This window comes from Acipenser ruthenus, chromosome 47 (genome assembly GCF_902713425.1).
Source record: "Acipenser ruthenus chromosome 47, fAciRut3.2 maternal haplotype, whole genome shotgun sequence".
Classification (NCBI taxonomy): domain Eukaryota; kingdom Metazoa; phylum Chordata; class Actinopteri; order Acipenseriformes; family Acipenseridae; genus Acipenser; species Acipenser ruthenus.
In genome coordinates this window covers 3,142,650-3,165,981 of record NC_081235.1, presented here as the reverse complement: position 1 = coordinate 3,165,981, position 23,332 = coordinate 3,142,650, and the positions used below count along the sequence as shown (strand labels likewise).

The window sequence follows — 23,332 nt, the reverse complement described above, 5'->3', positions numbered from 1 at the left end:
TTACAGTGTGTTTGTAGTGTGGGTGTGTGGTTGCAGTGTGTTTGCAGTGCGGGTGTGTGGTTGAAGTGTGTTTGCAGTGCGGGTGTGTGGTTACAGTGCGTTTGTAGTGCAGTGTGTGGTTGCAGTGTGTTTGTAGTGCGGGTGTGTGCTTGAAGTGCGTTTGTAGTGTGGGTGTGTGGTTGCAGTGTGTTTGCACTTTGCAGCACGGGTGTGTGGTTGAAGTGTGTTTGCAGTGCGGGTATGTGGTTGCAGTGTGTTCGTAGTGCAGTGTGTGGTTGCAGTGCAGTATGCGGTTGCAGTGTGTTTGCAGTGTGGGTGTGTGGTTGCAGTGTGTTCGTAGTGCAGTGTGTGGTTGCAGTGCAGTATGCGGTTGCAGTGTGTTTGCAGTGCGGGTGTGTGGTTGCAGTGTGTTCGTAGTGCAGTGTGTGGTTGCAGTGCAGTATGCGGTTGCAGTGTGTTTGCAGTGCGGGTGTGTGGTTGCAGTGTGTTCGTAGTGCAGTGTGTGGTTGCAGTGCAGTATGCGGTTGCAGTGTGTTTGCAGTGCGGGTATGTGGTTGCAGTGTGTTCGTAGTGCAGTGTGTGGTTGCAGTGCAGTATGCGGTTGCAGTGTGTTTGCAGTGCGGGTGTGTGGTTGCAGTGTGTTCGTAGTGCAGTGTGTGGTTGCAGTGCAGTATGCGGTTGCAGTGTGTTTGCAGTGCGGGTGTGTGGTTGCAGTGTGTTCGTAGTGCAGTGTGTGGTTGCAGTGCAGTATGCGGTTGCAGTGTGTTTGCAGTGCGGGTGTGTGGTTGCAGTGTGTTCGTAGTGCAGTGTGTGGTTGCAGTGCAGTATGCGGTTGCAGTGTGTTTGCAGTGCGGGTGTGTGGTTGCAGTGTGTTCGTAGTGCAGTGTGTGGTTGCAGTGCAGTATGCGGTTGCAGTGTGTTTGCAGTGCAGTATGCGGTTGCAGTGTGTTTGCAGTGCGGGTGTGTGGTTGCAGAGCGGTCTGTAGTGTCAGCGTGAGATGCAAAACTTTTGGCCATAGCTGTACTTCTGGCCCTTATTCCTGTCTATTTCTAACATGAGCTGAGCACTTTCAGATTTCAGATTTCTGTAAACAGTTTCACTGCACTGAAGTCAGAGAGCAGACAGCGTGAAGCATCCTGGACTTTTCCACTACGTGCATCTGTTGCCTTTTTGCAGCTGCTCATAGTTGTGATCCACTGAGCTGCACGTACTAAAAGCAGTTGTTTTGGACCTGCATTTAGGTTTCGGGTTTAAGCTAAAATCCTAGCATGATAGTTTCGTAGACGATATCCCCCTTCACCCGATTAATGGGACAGATGAATGTCAAACTGCCTGGGTTACAGAACAGCCAACCAGAATTAAACACACAGTATTAAGGAGTAACATGGAGGACAGCTGTCCCACCCAGCCATTTTACACTCAAACGTTCAAAATTTAAAGTGTTAAATGTTTTGAATTTGCCTAAATGTCAAAAAGATGCATGCCAAACCTTAGCCTTACTGTTTATATAGCAGTACGTATCCAGTGTAAGCCCATTTATTTCATATAGAATATGTCTTCACTGTTTTTTCTATATGCAGTTAAATGCTGTAAACACAGGGTTTTATTTTGTGTCATCGATTCTACTTCTAAATAGCTTCAGATGTATTATTATTTTTACGGTGCTCTGACCTCTGTTGCTCTTCAGTCCCAGTTTCCAGCTTCTGAGTCGGGTCAAAGCACCGTATCAAAAAGTAAAAAATACACCGTATTTGAATGAACTGCTGCACAAACCACTCAGTCTGATTGAAAACATCACAAAACAAGTTAAGGGTACTGTATATGCAAGTAAAAAACATTGGGCCAAATCCATAATGTATTTCTGTGCCAGTTACTGCATTGGGGCCCTATGGATTTCCTGGCATGTTAATGCTTTATAAAACACACACCCTCTAGTTTGTTACATTGTATTGGGGTCTAGTCTACGTTTGCTGATTTTTGAAGTTTAATGTAGGTTATTAGACAGACATAGAACCAATACTTTGCTGCAGATTCCTCTTTCAATCTTGGTGCTTATACAGCTGTGGCCAAAAGTGTTGCACCCCCCTATAAAATTAAGTAATTTAGCTTCATAAAGTCACATGAAACCTGCTGAATGTTTATTGAATTACATACTGATTTGTAGTCTCCCATATACTTCATGAAAAACTGACAAATCGTAAAATGTTACATTTCAAAAATCTAACATGAAATACTGTACTACCATTATGGATTCCGGTAGACTTTTGCAATATCATTTTGTAGTTTCTTTGATTACATGTTAAATACAAAAAGATTATTTTCATAAATATATATTTTTTCGTACTTACTCCAAATCGACCAGGTAGTGTAAAAACAAGAAAGCAGGTAGGTGTTACAGTGCCACCTGCTGTTAAAAGGATAGTACTGCACCCTCTGTCAAACAAAACGGAATAAAAAGCAGAGATACAATCACAAAAAGATTTTCAATTGTTTATTTAATTTTTTAAACATGAATATTTTCAATTAAAAAAAAGGTGCGTTGACCCTTTTTTTGTCCCAATTTTAATTTCAATGTCACTTACAAAGTTACAAAGACTAAGAGGTTCAGCTGAAAAGTCTGATAACAAATTTTACTGGAAAATACATTTCCTTTACAGTGGAACCCAATATAAAGCTAGGTGCCATATTTAAATACGGTACAACCCCGAAATCAGAAAATTACATTTCAAAAGGAGGGGAACAATATAAGAGAGGTAGGTATTCGATCTATATTGAAAATATATTGAGCTTAAACAGTGTCACTCAAAACTGTCATTATATTTCGTACAAGCCAGCAGTAGTAATAATAATTATTATTTACTAGCAAGACAGAGCCCTTTACAACACTCCAGTTAACAATGTGGTTTAAAAGGCACTGCAGATAGACAATAACACAGAGAGCTCACAGCTGTAAAGAATCTGGGTCCCTACATGTCAAGCTGCTTTATACAGTGAGACTGTATTAAACAGAGTAGACTCCCACAAACCTGAACTGAACGACAATCCGAAGCACTCCATCGCAACGACAGGAACGCTCCACACTAGGGATTTAAAATACTACTGCAAACAGAGACCAACACGTCTGTATTACAGTTCAGCCCGTCAGAGAGGGAGAGAAAACAAAATACAAGAGTTAGAGTGAAGTATTTTGAATGAGAAGTATGCAAAGTGTCAAATACAAGACGGTTCTATGGCATTTGTAAGTGTGTTACTGATTATGCTCAGTTTAGAAATACTTAAAGAAACTTCATTTCTTCATTGAGAAAGACTTTTTAGGATTTCTAAAATTTACCATTAAATCAAGGGTTTTGTAGTTCAGGATGAAGCACAAAACAAACCACCGACTGGATCAGATCAGCAGGTCACTGTACCTGTATACTGTGACGGATCTGCATGCAGTACACTAGATAGTTCTGTATACTGTGATGGATCTTCATGCAGTACACTAGATAGTTCTGTATACTGTGACGAATCTTCATGCAGTACACTAGATAGTTCTGTATACTGTGACGAATCTCCATGCAGTACACTAGATAGTTCTGTATACTGTGATAGATCTTCATGCAGTACACTAGATAGTTCTGTATACTGTGATGGATCTGCATGCAGTATACTAGATAGTTCTGTATACTGTGATGGATCTCCGTGCAGTACACTAGATAGTTCTGTATACTGTGATAGATCTTCATGCAGTATACTAGATAGTTCTGTATACTGTGATAGATCTTCATGCAGTACACTAGATAGTTCTGTATACTGTGATAGATCTTCATGCAGTACACTAGATAGTTCTGTATACTGTGATAGATCTTCATGCAGTATACTAGATAGTTCTGTATACTGTGATGGATCTCCATGCAGTACACTAGATAGTTCTGTATACTGTGACGAATCTTCATGCAGTACACTAGATAGTTCTGTATACTGTGATAGATCTTCATGCAGTACACTAGATAGTTCTGTATACTGTGATAGATCTTCATGCAGTATACTAGATAGTTCTGTATACTGTGATGGATCTCCATGCAGTACACTAGATAGTTCTGTATACTGTGATGGATCTGCATGCAGTACACTAGATAGTTCTGTATACTGTGATGGATCTCCGTGCAGTACACTAGATAGTTCTGTATACTGTGATGGATCTTCATGCAGTACACTAGATAGGTCCTCAAATGATCGATTGGTTTGACCCCGATAACCCCCCCAATAAGGGAGCAGCTACTAAACATTTTCAGACAAATACCAAATTTACTGGCTTATGATTTCACACAATATAGTGCTGTACATCACCACCACTACTTTCAATACACACTGCAAGAACTGCACACAGAACCAAAGTGGCACTGAAATACAACAGGACTGTCACCCTGCAGATACTGCTTTCCAATGCTCAGTTCAGAACACGCTTTCATGATTCACTGGGTTGGCTACACAAAGGGGACACAGAGGCAACAACGTCCTGTGGAACTTGTATTTTTTATTATTATTATTATTATTATTATTATTATTTTTTTTTTTTTAAGGACTTTACATCCTTATTGATTTAAACAAAACAGCTTAAACAAGCCTAAGTAGAGTAATGCCACCTTACGCCACGTCTGTGTCAAAATCAGTGCCGCCAGCGGTCTGGAGCAGCTGTGACACACTACAGTACTGTTACTCCAAGGTTGCAGACTGATTTCATACACCAACACCACCTCTATAATCAGAAGAGACGGGCAGGCTTCCTAATGCTCACCGTGTCCAATGGTTTTAAACTGGTAATGTGGAAGAAACATGGGACTCCAGTCGCTTCGAATAAGGGATAAACAACGCTAATGGCAAACAGGTGAAATGAACACTTAGTTGTTTTATTACTATAATTCTTGGTACCGGTTTTATTGTGCCAATAATCATTTGGTTCTTCACTTGTTTATGTTTGTTCTGGACATATTTAAAATATAACGCTAAAGAAGCTGCTGCATCCCCTTTAAAAAAAAAAAAAAAAACATACAATATCGACCCAGCAGGTGGCACTATGCATCAAGAAAAAATATTTCAGAATCAATAGGCAAAATACCTCAACATTAAAATAATGAAAAAACGCACATCTGTTGCTGCTTCCCCGGTACCTAACCACTTCCTCCGATGCAGGTCAGATCTACTCCAATGGTCTAATTGCAATCAGAGTCATGTGACCCACAGCACAATGCATATCCTGCTAAAAAGCCAGAAGAACCAACCGATTTTTAGCACTGAAAGCAGACCCAGTGATAATGCTATGAAGCACTAACCCATCCATGAAATAGCTGTACATGATTCCCTTTAGGACAGTTACAGTTCTGTTGATCCTACTTGCTGTTAAATTGAGCAGAACGAATGGGATCTCTCGGTCAAGCTGCTTAACCTGTCCATTCTGACAAGCAAGCAAGTTTTATGACAACACTGATGTACTGAAAATATACAACTGCCATTCAGACCAACACTGATGAAAGCACGAGTTTGGGAACCCGACTACAGCCATGCTTCCATCTGATACAGAGTCCAAGCTCAAATCTTTTTATTTGTACTTGTATATCAGGTCCCGGAGGCATTGGAAAGAGATGAAAATGTATGAACTCGGAGGTAACATTTTACGTTTGTGTCTGTTTGCAGACTGGACTGTAGACTAGAAGCAGGACCGACAGCAGCCCAAGTGCGACATCGGAACAAGGGGTTTCATAGACTGATGAAACAAGTTTTTGAATTTACTGTAGTGCACTTAAAATAATGGATGCCATTTGGATTAAGCTCAGTGTGGAAATGGAAAGTTTGGGAGGCTGCACATCTCTACCAACCAAAAACAACAATAAAATGTGGTTACAATACAGATCACATTTCAAAAACGATCCTACAAATACCATCTATAAACCACACCACTAGAAATAGAATGAGAATAATATACTGGAAATGTAATAAGAATAATTCACATTAGAATTTAATGGAAACAAAAATCATGGAATTAGAAAAGAGTCAAAACTAGAGTCTACCTTACCGTTATCTACCTAATAGGACCGATTCACAGTACTACTGCAAGTGCAATAGTTTAAAGATATCCCTAGCTGAAGGCCATACGGTTCTGCTTAAGGAACAAGGTGACAAGGGGAATAATCTATTAAAACATGTGTTCTTAATGAACAAGTGCTACTGTTTCAACACACAGGATCACAGATATGACATGTTAGAACAATAGAAATCACAGGAATTGTTTTTTTCTATTTACTGCTACGCAAATTAGTTTTGAACCATGTAATTTAATTGAAACGGTTTTGTAGTAAAAACTATGTTCACTTCAACTGGCAAATGTACTGTAATCTGGATTAGAGCTCTCTAAAAAAAATACACTTGTTTGAAATGGAGTATTTAAAACTCAAGCAAACTCAAGAAAAAAGTTTTTTGTTATAATTATAGGGAGGTATACAAAACAAAGTAGTAATTGTATATATATTTGTATACAATTTGAAAATATTAAAAAGACTGTCTTCATAGAATACTAGATCACAAAACTAAAAGATAGATTATATATAAAAAACAATTAACCTATTTCATATTTTACTTCTAAGGTATCTTGATCATTCTTTGTTGTATACTAATGCACGTTTGTAGGATCTTGTACAAAAGTTATGACCAGGGGGCACAAGTGACCAATTAGGCTAGCTGGTATAAATCTTGACCAGAACTTGGATTCTTGTGCCTAGACTTCTTAATGTACAAGCAGTTTAGAGCATAAACTAGCACCAGTTGAGGTTCTGAGTAGGTGAAAGTGGCTGGATCTAAATTGCTGGACTTGGAATCTTGGCAGAGAGGAGGAAGGTCACATGACAGCACGTCGTCTGCGTGGAGTATTTGAGCAGATCCCCTGTCAAACGAGTTCATGTCCCGACCCGCTCTCACAAGCTTCTTTCATATTTGGGTTTTTATTATTGTTGAGGCATGATCTTTTTATTTTTCCCTAAGTGCAATGTTCCACGAGGTTTCTCTAGCCCTCTCTCTCTCTCTCTCTCTCTCTGTCTCCGGGGTCTTCAGTGTGCATGCTGACAGTTGATTTTCGCCTCACTCTGCTCTTGGATGTCCAGCATCTCTCGCACAATGGCCTGCAGTGCCCGGCCCAGGTCCTCCCCAGTGTAGGGCTTGCCCAGCGGGGGCACGTGGATGAACGCGGAGCGGCCGTGGCTCAGGTACAGGGAGGTGTAGTAGGTGAAATCGCACAGGTATCTAGGAGCAAACAATAGTTACTGGAACCTGTGACCGATCAAAGGAAACAGGCTGTGTCTGGATCTCAACCAACTGCATGCTACTGTTTGGACAACAATTCCATTCAGTGCTGCATTGAACATGGGTTCGAATGAAAACTACAGTATAGTATAATTTGTAGCACATTACAGTAAAATCCCAGTACCCCAATTAACTATAAAGAAAGGAGGACAGAAATAGGTTTGGTTTTACTGCCAGCCATTTATAAATTGTTACATGAACAAATACAAACATGGGTGTTTTTACCACCAAATACATTTCAATCTGCATTCTAATATGAATGTTATCGGCTAAAAGTATCAAGATAATGATGTACAACTCTTATGGGAAACATTCTCCCCAGTTGCTAGTTCGCTCAGCAGCCTGTGTCTGTCTTTTGAACAAAACTAGAACAAGCAAGTTGTATACAGGAGAGAAACATCTCCAAGTGTCAGATCTGCCTGCTGTCATTTCACTCTGCGAGCCAAACAAGTAACGACAAGTTATGAAGTTCATCTAACAAGCTACTTCAGGCTTTGTAAGTAAAACAGATGGTTTTGTTAAACTAGTAAGAAATTCACTGTGAAGATACAGTATTTTGGCCTCTGGGTTCAATTCAGTTGAGCATGTCTTTTTGACACCTACCTGCCAGCGTCCTTCGATACAGAGACTGCAACCCCCAGTCCTGAAGCAGCGACTCTTTTACAGACGGAGTCCATGTCAATGACAGAGTCTATGCAGTCAGGACCTCCCTCCACACAGCACTGAGAGCCTGGACAGAAGCTGCAGTTGTCTAGCCCCTTGTAGCCGTGGTTATGGCCACACTTTTCCAGGGTCACTGTTGTTGCCATTCCAGAAAGTCCAACATGGACCACCAGCTGTAAAAGCATGAATGTATAAATTAAACGTCTTCCAGGAACAGGCACTCCTCGCAACAGCTGTGAATAAAACTTTATCAAATGCAGGCTGTAATAATGACACTATAACGCATGCAGTCCAACTACTATAAATTCTAAGTAATTTGTATTAAAATGTTTTTCAGCAGGGGGGGGGGGGGGGGGGTTCATGCTACAGTATGCTCTTAAGGACCGCAAGCTAAGGTTTTATTGCATGACCTAAACAGAGAGTTAAGCTAGTTGCTGACATTTCACTGATTTATCACTGACTGGAGGTATGTATATCAATTCGTATATTGCATTTACAATTTCTTCTTGGGAGATATTGGATTCAGTGGACAGGAATTGCAGTGTACAGTGAAGGCTCTACCCGAGGAGACAGACAGAAGTATTAACAGGCTCTGGCTGAGGAAGGAAGAGGCTGACTGGGGAACTCACAAGAGAGATGGTGCAGAAAGTTAACATCAACAAAAAGCAATGGCTGGCTAAAGTAAACCCAGCTGGGCTGTTAATAATACCAAACTGCCACTCCAACCGTGGAACTGTTAAAACCCAGAAAAGTATAGTACAAAAATTCTAGAAAAAGGACGCTGTAAATGTAGCCAATGTTTTTCATGGGTTGCTAATGTTTCCAAAGTGTCCCCCCCCCCCCCCCTCAGGATTATCAACAGCTCAAAGGCAATGGAAATCCAATAAAAAAAATATATTTTGGGTTTCAAGTTGCTATAAATAAACCAGGAGTTTAAATTTTGTGACTAGGAACCTTCATTGCCTGTACCATGAACCTTCTTTTGGGCAGAGTTTCAATGAGGGCACGAACCTGCGGGTGGTACTGCTTCCACAGTGAAGGCACTAGAGTTTGGACAGTCTGGTACTCCACAGGAACCTCGTACACATGCAGCTCCACCTCGTTGCCAAGGCCCAACTTTTTCAGCTCCTGAAAAAAAAAAAAAAGAGCAACAATAACCAAAACTGTCAACAAAAAAGGATCAGAAAGCTGGGTACTATACTAAATTAACAGACCAAATTACAGCCAACTCTGGTTCGCCTCGGATTACATGGAGTTTTATATGTATATGTGTGTGTTTTTTACAGTGGCACCCTCATAATTTTCATTTTTTCCCCTGTTAAAGTGATACATAAAGGAACACCTGGGTAAGTCAGAGATGACTTCCTGTTCTGTAAATGTATTTCATGTATTAAAATGTTTTGTTTTTCAGGTATTTTTAATATTCTGCTTGTACTGCACCTCACTAATGTAAAACCACATCTAGCACAAGCTCCTTTATGTATAAGCAAAAAGATTAAGGAAGAAAAACTGAAGTTTGCTTTTATCATGAGGGACATGATACTTATTCGCACCATTTACCTCAAAGCAAAACACATTGTTGAATTGTCCATTTAAATTCATAATGAAAATTCTTAATAGGTCTATACTTAAAAAGGTACCATAAGATTGGTACATTTAAGTTTTTGGACGTTAATACTTTATTTTGCCGTGACGGACGTTACATTGCATTACATGTGCTGCCACCTAGTGTTAAACTTTAAAAAGAACAAGTCATGTGACTTAAAACCAGGAACTTGGTACAGGAGCATGGTGCAAGCAAGCCATAAGTTTTCATCCTTAATAGTGTGGTTAAAAAATAAATAAATAAAAACAAATAAATAAATAAACAAACAAATTGACCTACATTTAAGGTTTTGGCAAGTGAAAGTTTATCATGGAAATAGATTACCAGTCATAACTATCAAAGCCGTGCAAAACATTTATATCCATGATGACATTAGTTGCCAATCTCCGGGTAAAAAGGACGTCATTTCAGTGAGACAGTCAGATGGATCAAAACTGAGGTTTCAGAAATGACATTTGATCATGACAGCAGCTGTTTTTAGCTGAGAACAAAGACAATTTGGACATTAAATTAGGCATCTCCATATTCCAGGAAATTCGGCCTAAACACGTGCTACCAATGTCAGCGCTCCCCACGACTCATGTCTATGTCGTGATCATGAAAACGTAAATCTCATGTTGCAAACCATCGCCCAAAATGTACCTGGATTTCCATGCAAATCCTCAGCTTTGATTGAGACAGAAGTAATGAACAGTGTATGTTTAATAAGTGTGATGTCTGCAAGAATTTTCATCTACTGGACAGCAAATTTTCACTGAGTGTGAAGCAGAAGAAGTACAAGGGCATGCATGGCAAGCAATGCAGGAAGAAAGAAGTGGACGCTCCAGAATGTCAAAGGCTGTTAAGAATGGAACTTCGGCTGACCTTACCCTAAATCTTATAGAGAATCCCTGCCCCATTTCCTTGCCCATTGTTTTACCAAAGAATGAGCTGACACTTCGAACATCACAAAGCAAACACAAACAGCTTCTGTGCTGTTGTACAGGTGGATTTTACTGCTAGGTATCAGAATGAAATTCAGAGAGCCTACTTCTGTCATTAACAGGTTGCTATTTTCACAGCTGTTGCATGGATGGGTTCCAATACCACCATTCCATATGCTTTCATCAGTGATTATCTTTCACATGACAAATACGCAGTCTCAGTGTTTGTTACTGCAATCATTAAAGATCTTCAGCAACGCACACCTGGGCTGACCTCAATTGATTTTTTTCTCTGATCGTGCAGCATCACAATTTAAGCAAAAATGTAATTCTGTAAACATTACATTAATCAGGGATGAGTGCGGCCTTGAAGACCTGGGCTGGAACTTCTTTGAAAGTAGTCACGGAAAGGGTGCAGCTGATGGGGTTGGGGGCTGTGTTAAGAACAGAGTATGGACAGCAGTGTTGGCAAATAAAGGTATTGTGAACAGTGCCAAGACATATGCAGAGTGTGCTAAACAAGTGACAGAAAATGTAAATATCATCTTTATTGTAACACCAGAAACAGAGCCAACCAAACAGAGGCTAGATGAGGCTTGGGAAGGGGTCCCGACACTGCCTGGTACTTAGAAAGTCCACCAAATTTCAATACTGGCTCCTGGAAAAATTCACATCAAAATACATGCCCATTCGCTTGGAACAGATTTTGACTTGTTTAGTGGTGTCTGAACCAGTGACTCAAAAGTTGCCAATTATAGCACCAGGAGTATTTGTGGTTACGCAAGTGCCAACTACTTCAACGCAGGAAAAATGCTTTGTTGCTCAGATTACAGAGGCTGACGCAGTGAAATTAGTGTAAGTTTGAATTTTATGCCAAATGAATTTTATGCAAAAGCTACGAGATGGTAAAGCTATGAGATTTGTGTACAGTGACAACAGTCAGGACTTTTGGATCAGCAAAATGGACATTGTGCGTGTGCTACCAGTGCCAGAGATTGACAAGTACTGTGGTTTTATCTTTGGGGAACCAATCCCTGAAGTGATGTAAACCCACTCTCAAGGGATATGATAAAATGCTATCCCTGAAAGAGAAAGAGAAAGTTGAGTGTTCAAACCTAGCCTTTTTGGTTTTATGTTCATTTAAATTGGTGGTTCATTTAAAAATGCATGATGGCACATTGCATTAGATATGATTTTAACAAAACATTCCATGTTCATGATGTTAACTGTTCTACTTTAAAGATGTTTGTGTGTTATTAATGCCAAGAGGTAGATTATAACCCCTCTCATTGGCCAAGTATAAATGTAAATAAAAAACTATTTAGTCTTTTCTTTTGGTTTGATGTAACGTCCATCATGGTCAACTAATTATCACCAATTAAATACTTTTTTTCCAAATTTACAGTTTGTTTTTTTTAATTTTTGTTTTTATATTGGACAATCACAGGTACTCAAAGATGATTGATCATTATACAAGTTGCCAATTCACACAATTCTAACTGTCAATTGACTATGTTTGAAGAATCTGTGTTTTCTGAGTAACGTCCGTGCTAATTAATCAGTATTAGCCTTTGACTGCATTAGGTTTAAATTTTGGTGTTTTTATCATAGCTGGAAATAAGCTTCATATACTGTACAGAAAGATTATTACACAGTTTTTAGCTAATGTTTGGAAAACTTCAAAACGTTGTGTGTTTGTAACGTCCGTCACATATGGTTTAGCAAAAATGACTACATATTATAATAAACAACCAACCTAGTGACACATTTTATATATATATATATATATATATATATATATATATATATATATATATATATATATATATATATATATCTCTATCTATCGCTATATATCTAAATATATATATATATATCTATATTATAAAATGACAAATCTTGTGGTGTTCTAATAAATGTGTACAGTACTGTATGCTTTCCAAGCCATTGCCTATGTTAAACCAAAAAAAAATGCAGCTCCCCTTACCCAGTGATATGCTTCTTTTTTGCTGCAAACAAACTGCTGCACAGTAATGAATGAAATATTGGTCGATTTTTGTTTTTTCAGTCTGGACTTTGTTGAAAGAACCTGTCTCTTCTGGAATGCGGCATGACTTGTCTTGTCTGCCTAAAATCAATGCAAATCTGGCTGTGTAGTCCAGCACCAAGTCATGAGAGTTTTCTTTTCTAACTTTACAATCAAACATGTTGTGTGAATATATGCATGTCTCACAGGTATGGTACTGTAAAAGCCTTGTACACATAATGGAAAAAGTACAAATTTAAATAAATTAAATACTCGAGTTTAGGGTTTACCTGAGGGGTGTCAAACTCCAGTCCACAGGGCTGTAGGGTCTTCTGGTTTTCATTCCAACTTAAGCTATCAATTAACATAATTGATCTAACTATTTGTTCAATTGGACAAATTTAATATTTTCAAGGCCTTTTACAGTTGATGGCTTAAATACACTAGATTCAAGGTACACTACCTATAATACACCCTAAGGCCTGAAAAGATGTTAAATTAAATCAAATAAGTGTTCAAATAGTTTGTCATTTATACTTTTATTTTATTTTGGGTGCAGCATTAGATGTCACAGTACCTCTGTAATCGAGCACACTGTATAATCATGTATTGTTTTCCAGTCCCAAGCGATTATTATTATTATTATTAGTATTATTATTAGTAGTAGTATTAGCAGCAGATGCCATTATCCAGGGCGACTTACAATTGTTACAAAATATGACGGTACAAAGTATCACATTACAAAATATCACATTGTAAAATATCAGAATAGAGTATCATATTAGAGATAAGAGCAGTTATAAAGTACAGTAAAATCAAATGCAAAAAGATCAAATTCAAATACGAGCAAAATAAAGAAGACAGTAAATAATTACATTAAAGAGCTAGTTCAACTAAGCGCAGTTGTAGTAAGAATATTTGCTCATACGAGTAAAGTCCAGCGATGCCAGATCAGACAGGTTTTCCTGTAAAATGTACTCTCAAATGTACCCCAGGTATATAAAAAAAAAAAAAACACCTTGGAGTAATATGATCATCTCCCTCCTACTCAAAATACTGCCACCTTATAAAAAGCCCTCAATTTACCCCATCAGACAGGACACACGGGCCTCAGCCAGCACACCAATAAATGCTGAAATGGAGAACATGTGACCAGTTCCCTCACCCATCCACAATAGCCCCTTTTGTTTGGATTAAATATCCTTATCAGGTCTGTCTAGACACCCGGACAACCATTGTCCCCCTCTCACTGCACAATGCAGTAAAGACCTCCCCCTGACCCTCCCCCTCCCCTTTAAATTCAGCACTTTCGATGTCACACTGCTAAACTTAAAATTAGGACACAGACTGATTTTGATTTCAGATACAAATCTGACTAATCATGCAAAAGAAAAAAGGTTGATCCATTTTAAATGTTCTTCAATTCATGAAGCATGATGCGAAATGTGCACATAGGTACATTTAAAAAAAAAAAAATATATATATATATATAAATAAATAAATGGGTGAGAAATATAATTCATAAGCTGCTTAACTGGTCAAGGGCAGTGCTTCCCAACCTTTTTCAATGTAGGGACCACCTTGGTGTTTGGATTTTTCCCACAGACCACTTGCCACACTTTAAAAATGATTCTTTCATTTTTTTTTTCTAAACTCAAGTGTATATGTAGAAAGTAAAGTACTTATATAACGTTCCTAACTTGAGATCACTGGGGTTGAATCTTCACTACCGCTACCAGTTCATCAAGCAAGGTTGTCATTTGGCGCATTGAAAGTCACTGATGGTAAAGTTCTCGTTTCTTTTGTTTAAAAAAGTCCACTTTTTTCACATTCTGAATGCTTTGCAGATAAATGGAGTCTATATTTTGCAGGCTTTGTTTGACAAAACCTGACAAATAACACACTGGGGTTTTGGGTCGTCCTCGGATCCAATACATGTAAATCCCAGTGCTAAATATTCTGGATTGTATTTATGACACAGAGGCTTTCAATTCCTGTTAATACTTAGTCGTTCTTGACATTTAATCAAATGCATATAGTTTACTACAGGACAAATACGCTTTGTATCATTAACTGGAACAAAACAATTTGTGTTATTATCTTAAAAAGGCATGAATTGTCGACGGATGAGAGCTATCAATTAGGCGTTGCACTTGGCGATTTATTGTGTGCATTTGTATAAGACTGACTATGTTAAAGAAGAAACATTTGGCGACGTTGGTGTTATGAAACTGAACTATAACGCGTAAAGCCCGCCCAAGCAGCATTGACAGGCTGCACAAAACATGACAACAAGCGGGTTTGTGAGATGATATTGAGAGATAATTTCTCAAAGAACCTATGGTGCATGGTGGGTGGTTTTTGAAAAATCGTGATAATAAACAGGGCATGATATTAAGCGAGGTGATATAAAACCGGTTCATCTGTACTTGTGCATGTTAACTTTCTTCTATACATTAAAGGTACAGTAATTGTTATTAATACCGGTTCAATTATCCATACAAATCGAATAGTATCGGTCCCAATTAGTTTGGATAATTAACTCTCTACTGTAATAGGAATATTCCTATATCCATGGCAGCACTGTAGCACACATTTTATACTGTTGAAAATGAAAAGTACAACACAAGCCTTAAAAATGATGTGGCTTTTGCCTAATGCTCACAGAGTTTGTCAATATAAATACAAATATTAATTATAAAGCTGCGGTATCCCACAATCATATTCACTTTTAGAATAAAAAATATGGTTCCTTGGTGACCTTCTACTACATTTCCTCATAGTTTACCAAGCAGCGCACCTTATCAAAACGTTTGTTTGCATGTTTCACCTGCAGGGTTAATTCAAGCCCCTTTGTGAAGGACACACACACACACACACACACACACACACACACCAATACCTGGAGCAGTGGAAGGTTATGATTGTCATCTGCATGCTCCCGATTTAAAGAAATCACACCTCACAATGCAGATCACTGGTATCTGAACCATGAGCACACTGAAGGAGGCACTAGTCCAAATATTTGTCTACATGACTGCCTGATGGTTATAGTTTAAGGAAACCCCAAGGTGACAATACAGCGTGCAAAGCAATACATGCTACGGTATTTATAGGCTGCTTTGTATGATGTCCAACAAGACAGCATTATTAATATTAGGGATGGGCATTTCTGTATGTTTTAATAATCGAATACATGTTATTTACTAAATGATTACACTATTATACTTTACATCAATGTGCCACTGGCTAAAACAATACTTACATAATACCAAAATAGAAGTAATACTTAATTAAATAAATAACTAAAATAAATAACTAAAATAAATAACTAAAATAAATAACAATCACAGTACTATTTGACAATGCTTCAATAAGTAGCTCTTTTTATTAACAGGAAGTGTAATACGAGTACAGTATGCATAAAACCCAACTTCTGCATCATTTCCGAGCAGCAATTAAAGGCAACATAAGAACGTACAGACTATAATGAATGAATACATGATGTCTTCATTGGACATCTATGAAATATAAATACCTGTTTCCATGAAGCAGCATATCATATTAAACATGGTACATACCTCCCGGTCTTGGTATACGTTCTGCTACATGAAGCCTAATAAATAATGCAGTACAGAGCAGACGTTAAACCATTGAATGTCATTAACTAAAAGTCAACAATGCTGATAGTCCGTTTATCTTTAGCGCTCATTTCAACCATTAGGTCTGTTATTTGCTCCTCTGTGGAGTACATTCAGTGCAGCTAGCTACTGGTTGGTGCTCTGTCCTTCGGAAGAGACGTGATGCCGAGGTCCTATTGCAAGTGACTGCAGCAGCAGTTGTTGATACCTAGTTCACCTCCTAGTGGATAAGAGTCAGCTAAATGACCAATTAATAATTAATAAAGGCATGCTGTCAGTGAGTGGAGCCCGAGGCTTGCGGCTGGGCCTCTCTCTGCAGGTATGTGGATACATGCTTGTATCGCAGGTGGTTATTATTGTCCCTGTGCTGTTCATGTAGCTCCGTCTTTGATGGCAAAGTGTCTAATTTGGTAAAATGTCCCCAAACACTTTTTTTTTTTAACTTTATTTTTTAAAATCAGAATGGAATTTTTTTTAAGTTTATTGGCTGCAATCTCGCTCATGTTCCATTTGGTATCGGCCTGCTTATTAGTATTAACCATTAAGTATAAGTAATTATCCCATGACCTCCGACAATACTGCATTATATGATCTCTCTTACAGTACCGGTGTCGCCCTGCACTTAAGAATGACTGTATTTTATTATTTTATTTTTTTTTATCTCTCAGGAGCTTGAGTAATTTAGAGCCGTATAAAGAAGTAATGATGTAATACTTATTTATAGTACTACACTGGGTGCAGCGGCAGGCTCAGCGTGGTTCATGAGTCTGTTAATTTATATTTGTTGCAATTCAAGAGATTATACACATTCAATAAGGCCCGACAGGGTGTCCGTATACGTCGAATATACAGACTCCGAGGCGTTGTGAGGCACGAGAAGTCTGTATATTGGACGTATATGGACACCCTGACAGGTCTTACTGAATTTATAATCCAAGATTTGACAGTGGATTTGAAAAAAAAAGCATAAATCATGTTTAGGGCAAACTTTTTTTTTTTTTTTATTAAATATCCTTATGCCAAGTAGTCTGATTTATAATTTGAACTACACACCAAGTTAAGCTGAGTAAATTCATTTAATTGATTTTTCTTTATTTTTGATATGTGTTGAGTTGTACATTGCCATTGAAAAGATCTGCCAGGAAGCGGCGTTGAGACAGCACCAAGTTAATTTTTTATTAGTGTTGTTTGAGCAGAGTGGAGGCCCGAGAGGCATACAAAAACATTCAATGCCATCTCGGATTTAAATAATTTTTTAAGGTCTGTGTTGGAAATGGGCTGAAAATGTGTGTCTTTGTGTTTTTCTGTAACGTTTACAAACTGCTAAAAAAACATTATTTGAAGTGACGAAGTCGGTGTGTATATTGACAGATTCCCCAGTTTTGTTTAATTCAGGACAGCGGTTTATTCCAGCTGGGAGACGAATGTAGCTTGAAATGTTATATTCTTCTCCATGAGCATTTCTTACATCTCGACAGAAACGCCTTACTATTTTATAAAGATTTTCTTAAGATGTGCATTTTCCACAGTTGAGAATTTGTTTTTTGTTTCAGTCAGTCCTGTTTCAGTCCCCCACCCCCTATTTACTATCTTCCAGTTCATTTCATTGTTCTTCATCCAAAATCGGCATGTCTACTTACTACTTTGGGGATTTTTTTTGCTGGTAATTGGTCACTCAGTTTTATAGTTACTGTAAACAAGATGGCTACCGGTACTTTAAATTCTGTGAGGCAGCGCAGTGATTTCGAATATGTAACAAGGCTCCAACTGTCCATATCCATTCAATATACGGACAGCAGGAAACTCACTCGAACAATCACATTGCTGGTTTCACGTTCCATTGCCAGCTCAGGATTATAAGATTAGAAAATTACTAATCGATTATTTGAATAAACAATTACACGTGCCCACACACACCAACTATACACTATCACTCGTGAATTATTGGATTTCATAATTACAAGTAACTACAGTATATAGTGCTTTGGGATATCACACTCACATTAGACATCTCTAATACAGTATATCACATGAAGGAAGTATCACTATTCAGCCATACACAAAGAATTAATGCACCACAATAAATCACAAATTAGATACAGTGCTTCCACTTCAAACTAAATAAACAGTTAAAGCAACACAGTCGTGGCTCCCATATTCCCTATAAATGCCATGCCACCAGCACTTTCATTATCGTAAGGCAGAACACAAATAGACCAGTCTCGGAACTAAGGCTCCCGACTATGGCATTATAAAGGGGAGCACTGTACTGCATTTCTGAAACATGTCAAAACTATTACTAATCTCTATGAAACGCTGAATATTTAATTACACACACAAAACCCCTCTCTCCAGTTCACCAAGGAAAACTAGACAGACTTTTTTTTTTTATTATTAATTACTGTCTTATGCCTTTGAAATCCCAGTTCCTATTTCTGTAATGGTGTAAAGGGAATTCGTTCCTGATGATAAGACAACACGGTTTCAAAGGACTGGCCTAGACACTTAACTGGTGCACAGGAATCACAAAATGTCATGAACTGAACATACCTGAACTGCAACCCAGCTGGCGTTGATTGAGTGTTCTCCAAATGGACCAAACCCTTAAAAAGAAAAGTGAACAGTCATTATGTTGCACCTTTTCATTGTAAATCTATAAGAACATATGAAAGTTTACAAACGAGAGGAGGCCATTCGGCCCATCTTGCTCGTTTGGTTGTTAGTAGCTTATTGATCCTAGAATCTCATCAAGCAGCTTCTTGAAGGATCCCAGGGTGTCAGCTTCAACAGGGGAGTTGGTTCCAGGCCCTCACAATTCTATGTGTAATAGATTAATGTGAAGTTGGTGTGTAACGATTTACCGGTACGCAAGAGTCACCGACAGACTCTGAAGCAACGTTTCTCAAAAGCAGCCACCGTGGACGCATGTTTCCACCAGCGTGATTTTGTGCCGCTACAGCAGCCCCCAGAATTTTTTTTTTTTTATTTTTTTTTTTAACATCATGTTGATATGAACATGAAATCCTTGAGCAGCAAAGCTACACATTTTCAGGAAGGTATTTTTCACGTTTCTTGAGCAGCAGCTTTAGTTATACCGGTAAGGCATAAGAGAAAGCACACTTTCTGTAGGGTCAATCTGTCAATCTGCATAATTGTATTTAAATATTAGGTAAGGTTGACAGCTACAAATTTGAACATTTTCTCAAACACCTTAATTTACATAAATGCATTCCTGTTAGTTAGGGCCTGGGAGTTTGTTTAGATTTTATTTATTTTTATAATATTTGACTGGTGAATGTTTTCCTAGTTAATGCGATTTTTCCCCATTGCAATGCCAGTGATACCTCCATAACATCAAATAAAACATGGGCAGACTACTTTTATTTCTATTTTTACACTTCCTGTTCTTGACATTTGCACTGCAAAGGAAATCTGCACATTTTTCTTCTTTTTTTACTAACTCCACCTCATTACAGTACCTTCTCTGCTTCTCCAGTTGTGTATAATGTATACAGCAGCATCACCAAAATGAGAATGAACACGTATAATTATATGAAAAACAACAAGATTATTTTTGTTTTCGTAAATTCCAATTTTTTTTTTTTTTTTAAACACTGATCTCACAGCACCTATCCCAGGGACTGTAGTGTTTGCTCATAATGCCACCTTTCACTTTAAACCTTTAGTCTAAAGGTTACATTGGACTGTTGTAAGAATCCTTTTACTGAGAAACTGGTTAAACAGATACCAGAACAGCTGAAAACAACCCAGTCCTTCGTCAGCACTTTTCTTAAACATGAACAAGGTAAGTTTCCAACAACAGATGCAAATAAGGTAATCATCCAGAACTATGAAACACTGAATAGTACAGCAAGTACACAAAGTACTGAGACCACCAATTTAAAAACACCAAAAGAGACTTCAATTCAGTGACAAATGGCGCATATTAACCAAATCAACTCAAGCTACATTGCACAATTTAGATCTGCACAATAAAGCAAACTACCCTTCCCGCTCCCTCCGCTGTCCTGGGCCATCTCAGAGACTACTAATGTGTTACAATGTGATACTGTATCCCCTGCTTTAGTACAGCACTCAGCTGTTGCCTATGGAGAGAGCTCCCATGGCACATGCATCTCAAGCTCCTTTATGTAAGGTCAGTTTTACCCTAAACTACAGAAACAGTTTTTAAACATCAAACCGTCTTTCCAAAAGATGCTGCATTTTATAATCTCAGGTACAGCGAGGGAATAATCTGCATCCAGCCTTGTCTGAAATAAGCGTAACTATTGCCTTCATATTTTTCAAAATAAAAATGACTTTAAATTGTTACTAGCTGAACGAATACCAGGTTTGCACAGCACTGAAGTGTGGCTGGTAACAACACGGTATTTTTCACTTATTAATTTATTAGAAAGAATAACATGCTCAGAATTGCAGACTTAAGAGGGATACTGGATTTAGTTTTCCAGGAAACCTAAAATTTTTGTTTTAAAAGTTCACTGCGCAATTTTAAATCTATAGTTTTTCTGTAGCAGAATGTCTTGGTTTTAGTTACCAAATCATTTTCTTGCAAAATGTTTTGTTAAGATCTTTATTTTCTCATAGATTTTTTAGTTTCGAAACTATTTTCACAGGTTCCACCTGTGCAGCTGGCGTTAGGTCCCCCAAGTGCAGCACAGAAAGAATGCGAGTTTCAGGTGGGGCCCTTTTCCCTGATGCACAGGAAGAAAGTCTGTAATGTAGTGGCAGGAAATGCAAGAGTCAAAATAAAAAGGACGGGAAGCAAATGTGCCTGCATTAATTATAGGAGACTTAATACAGTTATTATGCAGAAGCCCTATTAAGATCTGAAGCCCATGCATTACAATGCAAAACTCAAAAAGCACCTGGTTCAAGTAACGGTATTGTATCTACTACATCACTTTTTTATGTATACAATGCTGGTGTTCATGCAGCTTTAGAGCTGTCTCGTCTACATTGTATATAGCTGATGTAATATCCTAGTCTTTTCTCATGGCTGGGGGTTGGGGGGCTCGGGCACTCTGCAGCTGCTTGTCATTCTGTCTTTGTGTTGCTCGCCTGTTCACAGGCAATCTGCATCTCATCTCTCTCTTTTCCGTCTGACCCGGGATTTCCCCGAGTTCATTGTGTCTTTCCAACAGTTATCCACCCTGATTAAATACGATTTTAAATTCCATATCTCCTCATGGGAAACATTACCGCGTTAGTTTAGGTTTAGTTTTACAATATTCACAAAGTTTGTGCATTTCCCATAACTTTTTGAACTCGCGATTTTCAACCAATTTCCAAGGGTAATAAAATTGCACCACAAAATTCTTCTTTACCCGTCTCTGAAATGCATTGTGTCAAACTTTCACTGTTTACTTAATAAACAAAATGTATACACGACTACTAAGCTACATACTGTTTGTTTTCCAAAATGCATTCCCTAACGTTTTGCTGAAACTAACAACAGTATACTATATACTTATGACGAGGCAATAAGGTTTTTTTGGGGTTTTTTTTTTTTTAAACATACACAGCGCCGTTTCGCTGTACACGCCACGCTTTGATTTTTTTTTCTTTGTTTACTGTCTCGACATACAAGTAAACTTTTCTGTTCTGTTTACATTTATTTTTGGCCGGACTGTATTAAAAACGTTTTAACATGATAACTCGTTACAATTCTACACGTCAGGTGCAAAGTGACATCGTGCTGGTTTTCTTTTCCCAGTCTCCAAGTTCAAACTACAGCAATAATCGGGCCGGTTACGCCGGCCAACTTTGAGTTGACAACTAGCCTACCTGTCACAACAACCGTCCTTTTGTGGTTGTCCATTCTGCTTTCTCTTCCAGAGCCAAATGTTCAACGAATCCTTTAGAAGTGAATATTTATTTGCTGAAACAGCCGCCCTGCCCCTGAATAGGTGATCCGGTTCCTTTCTGTGCACCGTTTCGGTCTGCAGCAGCCTCCACAGACCCCGACTTGCACAGATCTCATCAAGGCTGCGTCTGACGTCGCCACGCTCTGCACCGGCATCAGCTGACAATATGCAAACAGTGTCTACACAGGTCGGCCTCGTTGTATTTTACCAGTCAGCCTGAAAAAAAAGTCTTTGTCATCAAGTTCAAAGTTGAGGCGTAATGGTAGCCAGATGTCCCTCGGTAACAAAAGGGTTTAAATCCAGACCAGACAGTCTACTCTTAAAAGATAAAGGACAAGGATTCAGGCATGCCCAGAACAGTCTGTGTTTAATTAGGGGGTTTAAGGGTTAGGACATTATGTGATACCAACTGAGACTGCTTCAGAGTAGCCAAATTGGACCCCAGCATCCAGAGATGAAAGGCATGGCATTTTAACTAGACACTGGGCCTGCTTAATCACTTAGACCTACTTTAATAAATGAACACTTAAACATAGCAGTTAGGATGGTGTGGTTGGCATCTTGCATCATAGGGGGCGCTGTTGTGGTGCAGGCTTTGACAGCACCTGTCACCTGGACCATGCATACCATCCTCTTCCACATTATCTGCTGTTGCTGCCTCCAAACTCCATTGCTTTTGGATGGTTACGCCTCGTGCAGTGTGACTCTCACATGGAGCTGGATCCATGTTAGAAACAGATTACTACGCAGGGGCACTTTCCTGTTAATCTCTTAATGGCCTTAAACACTTTATTGTAGACAATTTAATCACTGACATCCGCTGAAATAACGATAGCCTTTTCTATGCAGGTAGGTTTCCATTTTAAATCAATAAACTGGAAATAATGCAAGATAAATCAATACTATAATACCATATTGTTGTGCTTTTGGTCTTGTAACTATACATACATTTATTACGATACAATACATCATGTAATTAAAGTACCATGATTCATCGATGCATGGTGAATCATTACACCCCTAGAAGTGAAACTGATTATTTTTACTGGAAACGCCTGTAATGGAATTGTATTGAGAGGATCGGGGAATACAGCTGTGCAACAAGTGTGAAGACACTATCTGAAAGGGTGAGGGCTATATTATTGATGTGGTACTAGTGTTCACAATACAGATTTTACTTCCTAACCCAAAGTGAAAGGTCGATGCATGGCTCCAGCCAAAATCACCAAATCAGCAAGGCCAGGATTCA

General features: G+C 38.6%; 1 protein-coding gene across 2 annotated transcripts; it reads right to left on the bottom strand.

Moving 5' to 3' along the window:
- Positions 1-2,477: 2,477 nt before the first annotated feature.
- LOC117401459 (pyroglutamyl-peptidase 1-like) lies at positions 2,478-22,275 on the bottom strand. Of its 2 annotated transcripts, none has more exons than XM_059013946.1 (5): positions 22,004-22,275; positions 18,746-18,798; positions 9,011-9,127; positions 7,940-8,172; positions 2,478-7,276 (listed from the first exon to the last, which is right to left on the bottom strand). In XM_059013946.1, exons 1-5 carry the CDS (start codon positions 22,035-22,037, stop codon positions 7,084-7,086), a joined length of 630 nt encoding a protein of 209 aa, XP_058869929.1. In that variant the 5' UTR covers positions 22,038-22,275; the 3' UTR covers positions 2,478-7,083. The 2 variants fall into 2 exon arrangements, with proteins under 2 accessions (XP_058869929.1, XP_058869930.1); XM_059013947.1 differs by lacking the exon at positions 22,004-22,275 and adding an exon at positions 16,136-16,170 and having other exon boundaries at positions 18,746-18,791.
- Positions 22,276-23,332: the final 1,057 nt, after the last annotated feature.

Bases quoted from the DNA above. Each gene is read 5' to 3' on its own strand.
- LOC117401459 (XM_059013946.1), bottom strand. From the start codon at position 22,037: ATGGACAACCACAAAAGGACGGTTGTTGTGACAG. The intron at 18,799-22,003 runs GTAGGCTAGTTG...TTTCTTTTTAAG, and splicing joins AAGGACGGTTGTTGTGACAG to GGTTTGGTCCATTTGGAGAA. The intron at 8,173-9,010 runs GTTCGTGCCCTC...ATGCTTTTACAG, and splicing joins GGAAGCAGTACCACCCGCAG to CTGGTGGTCCATGTTGGACT.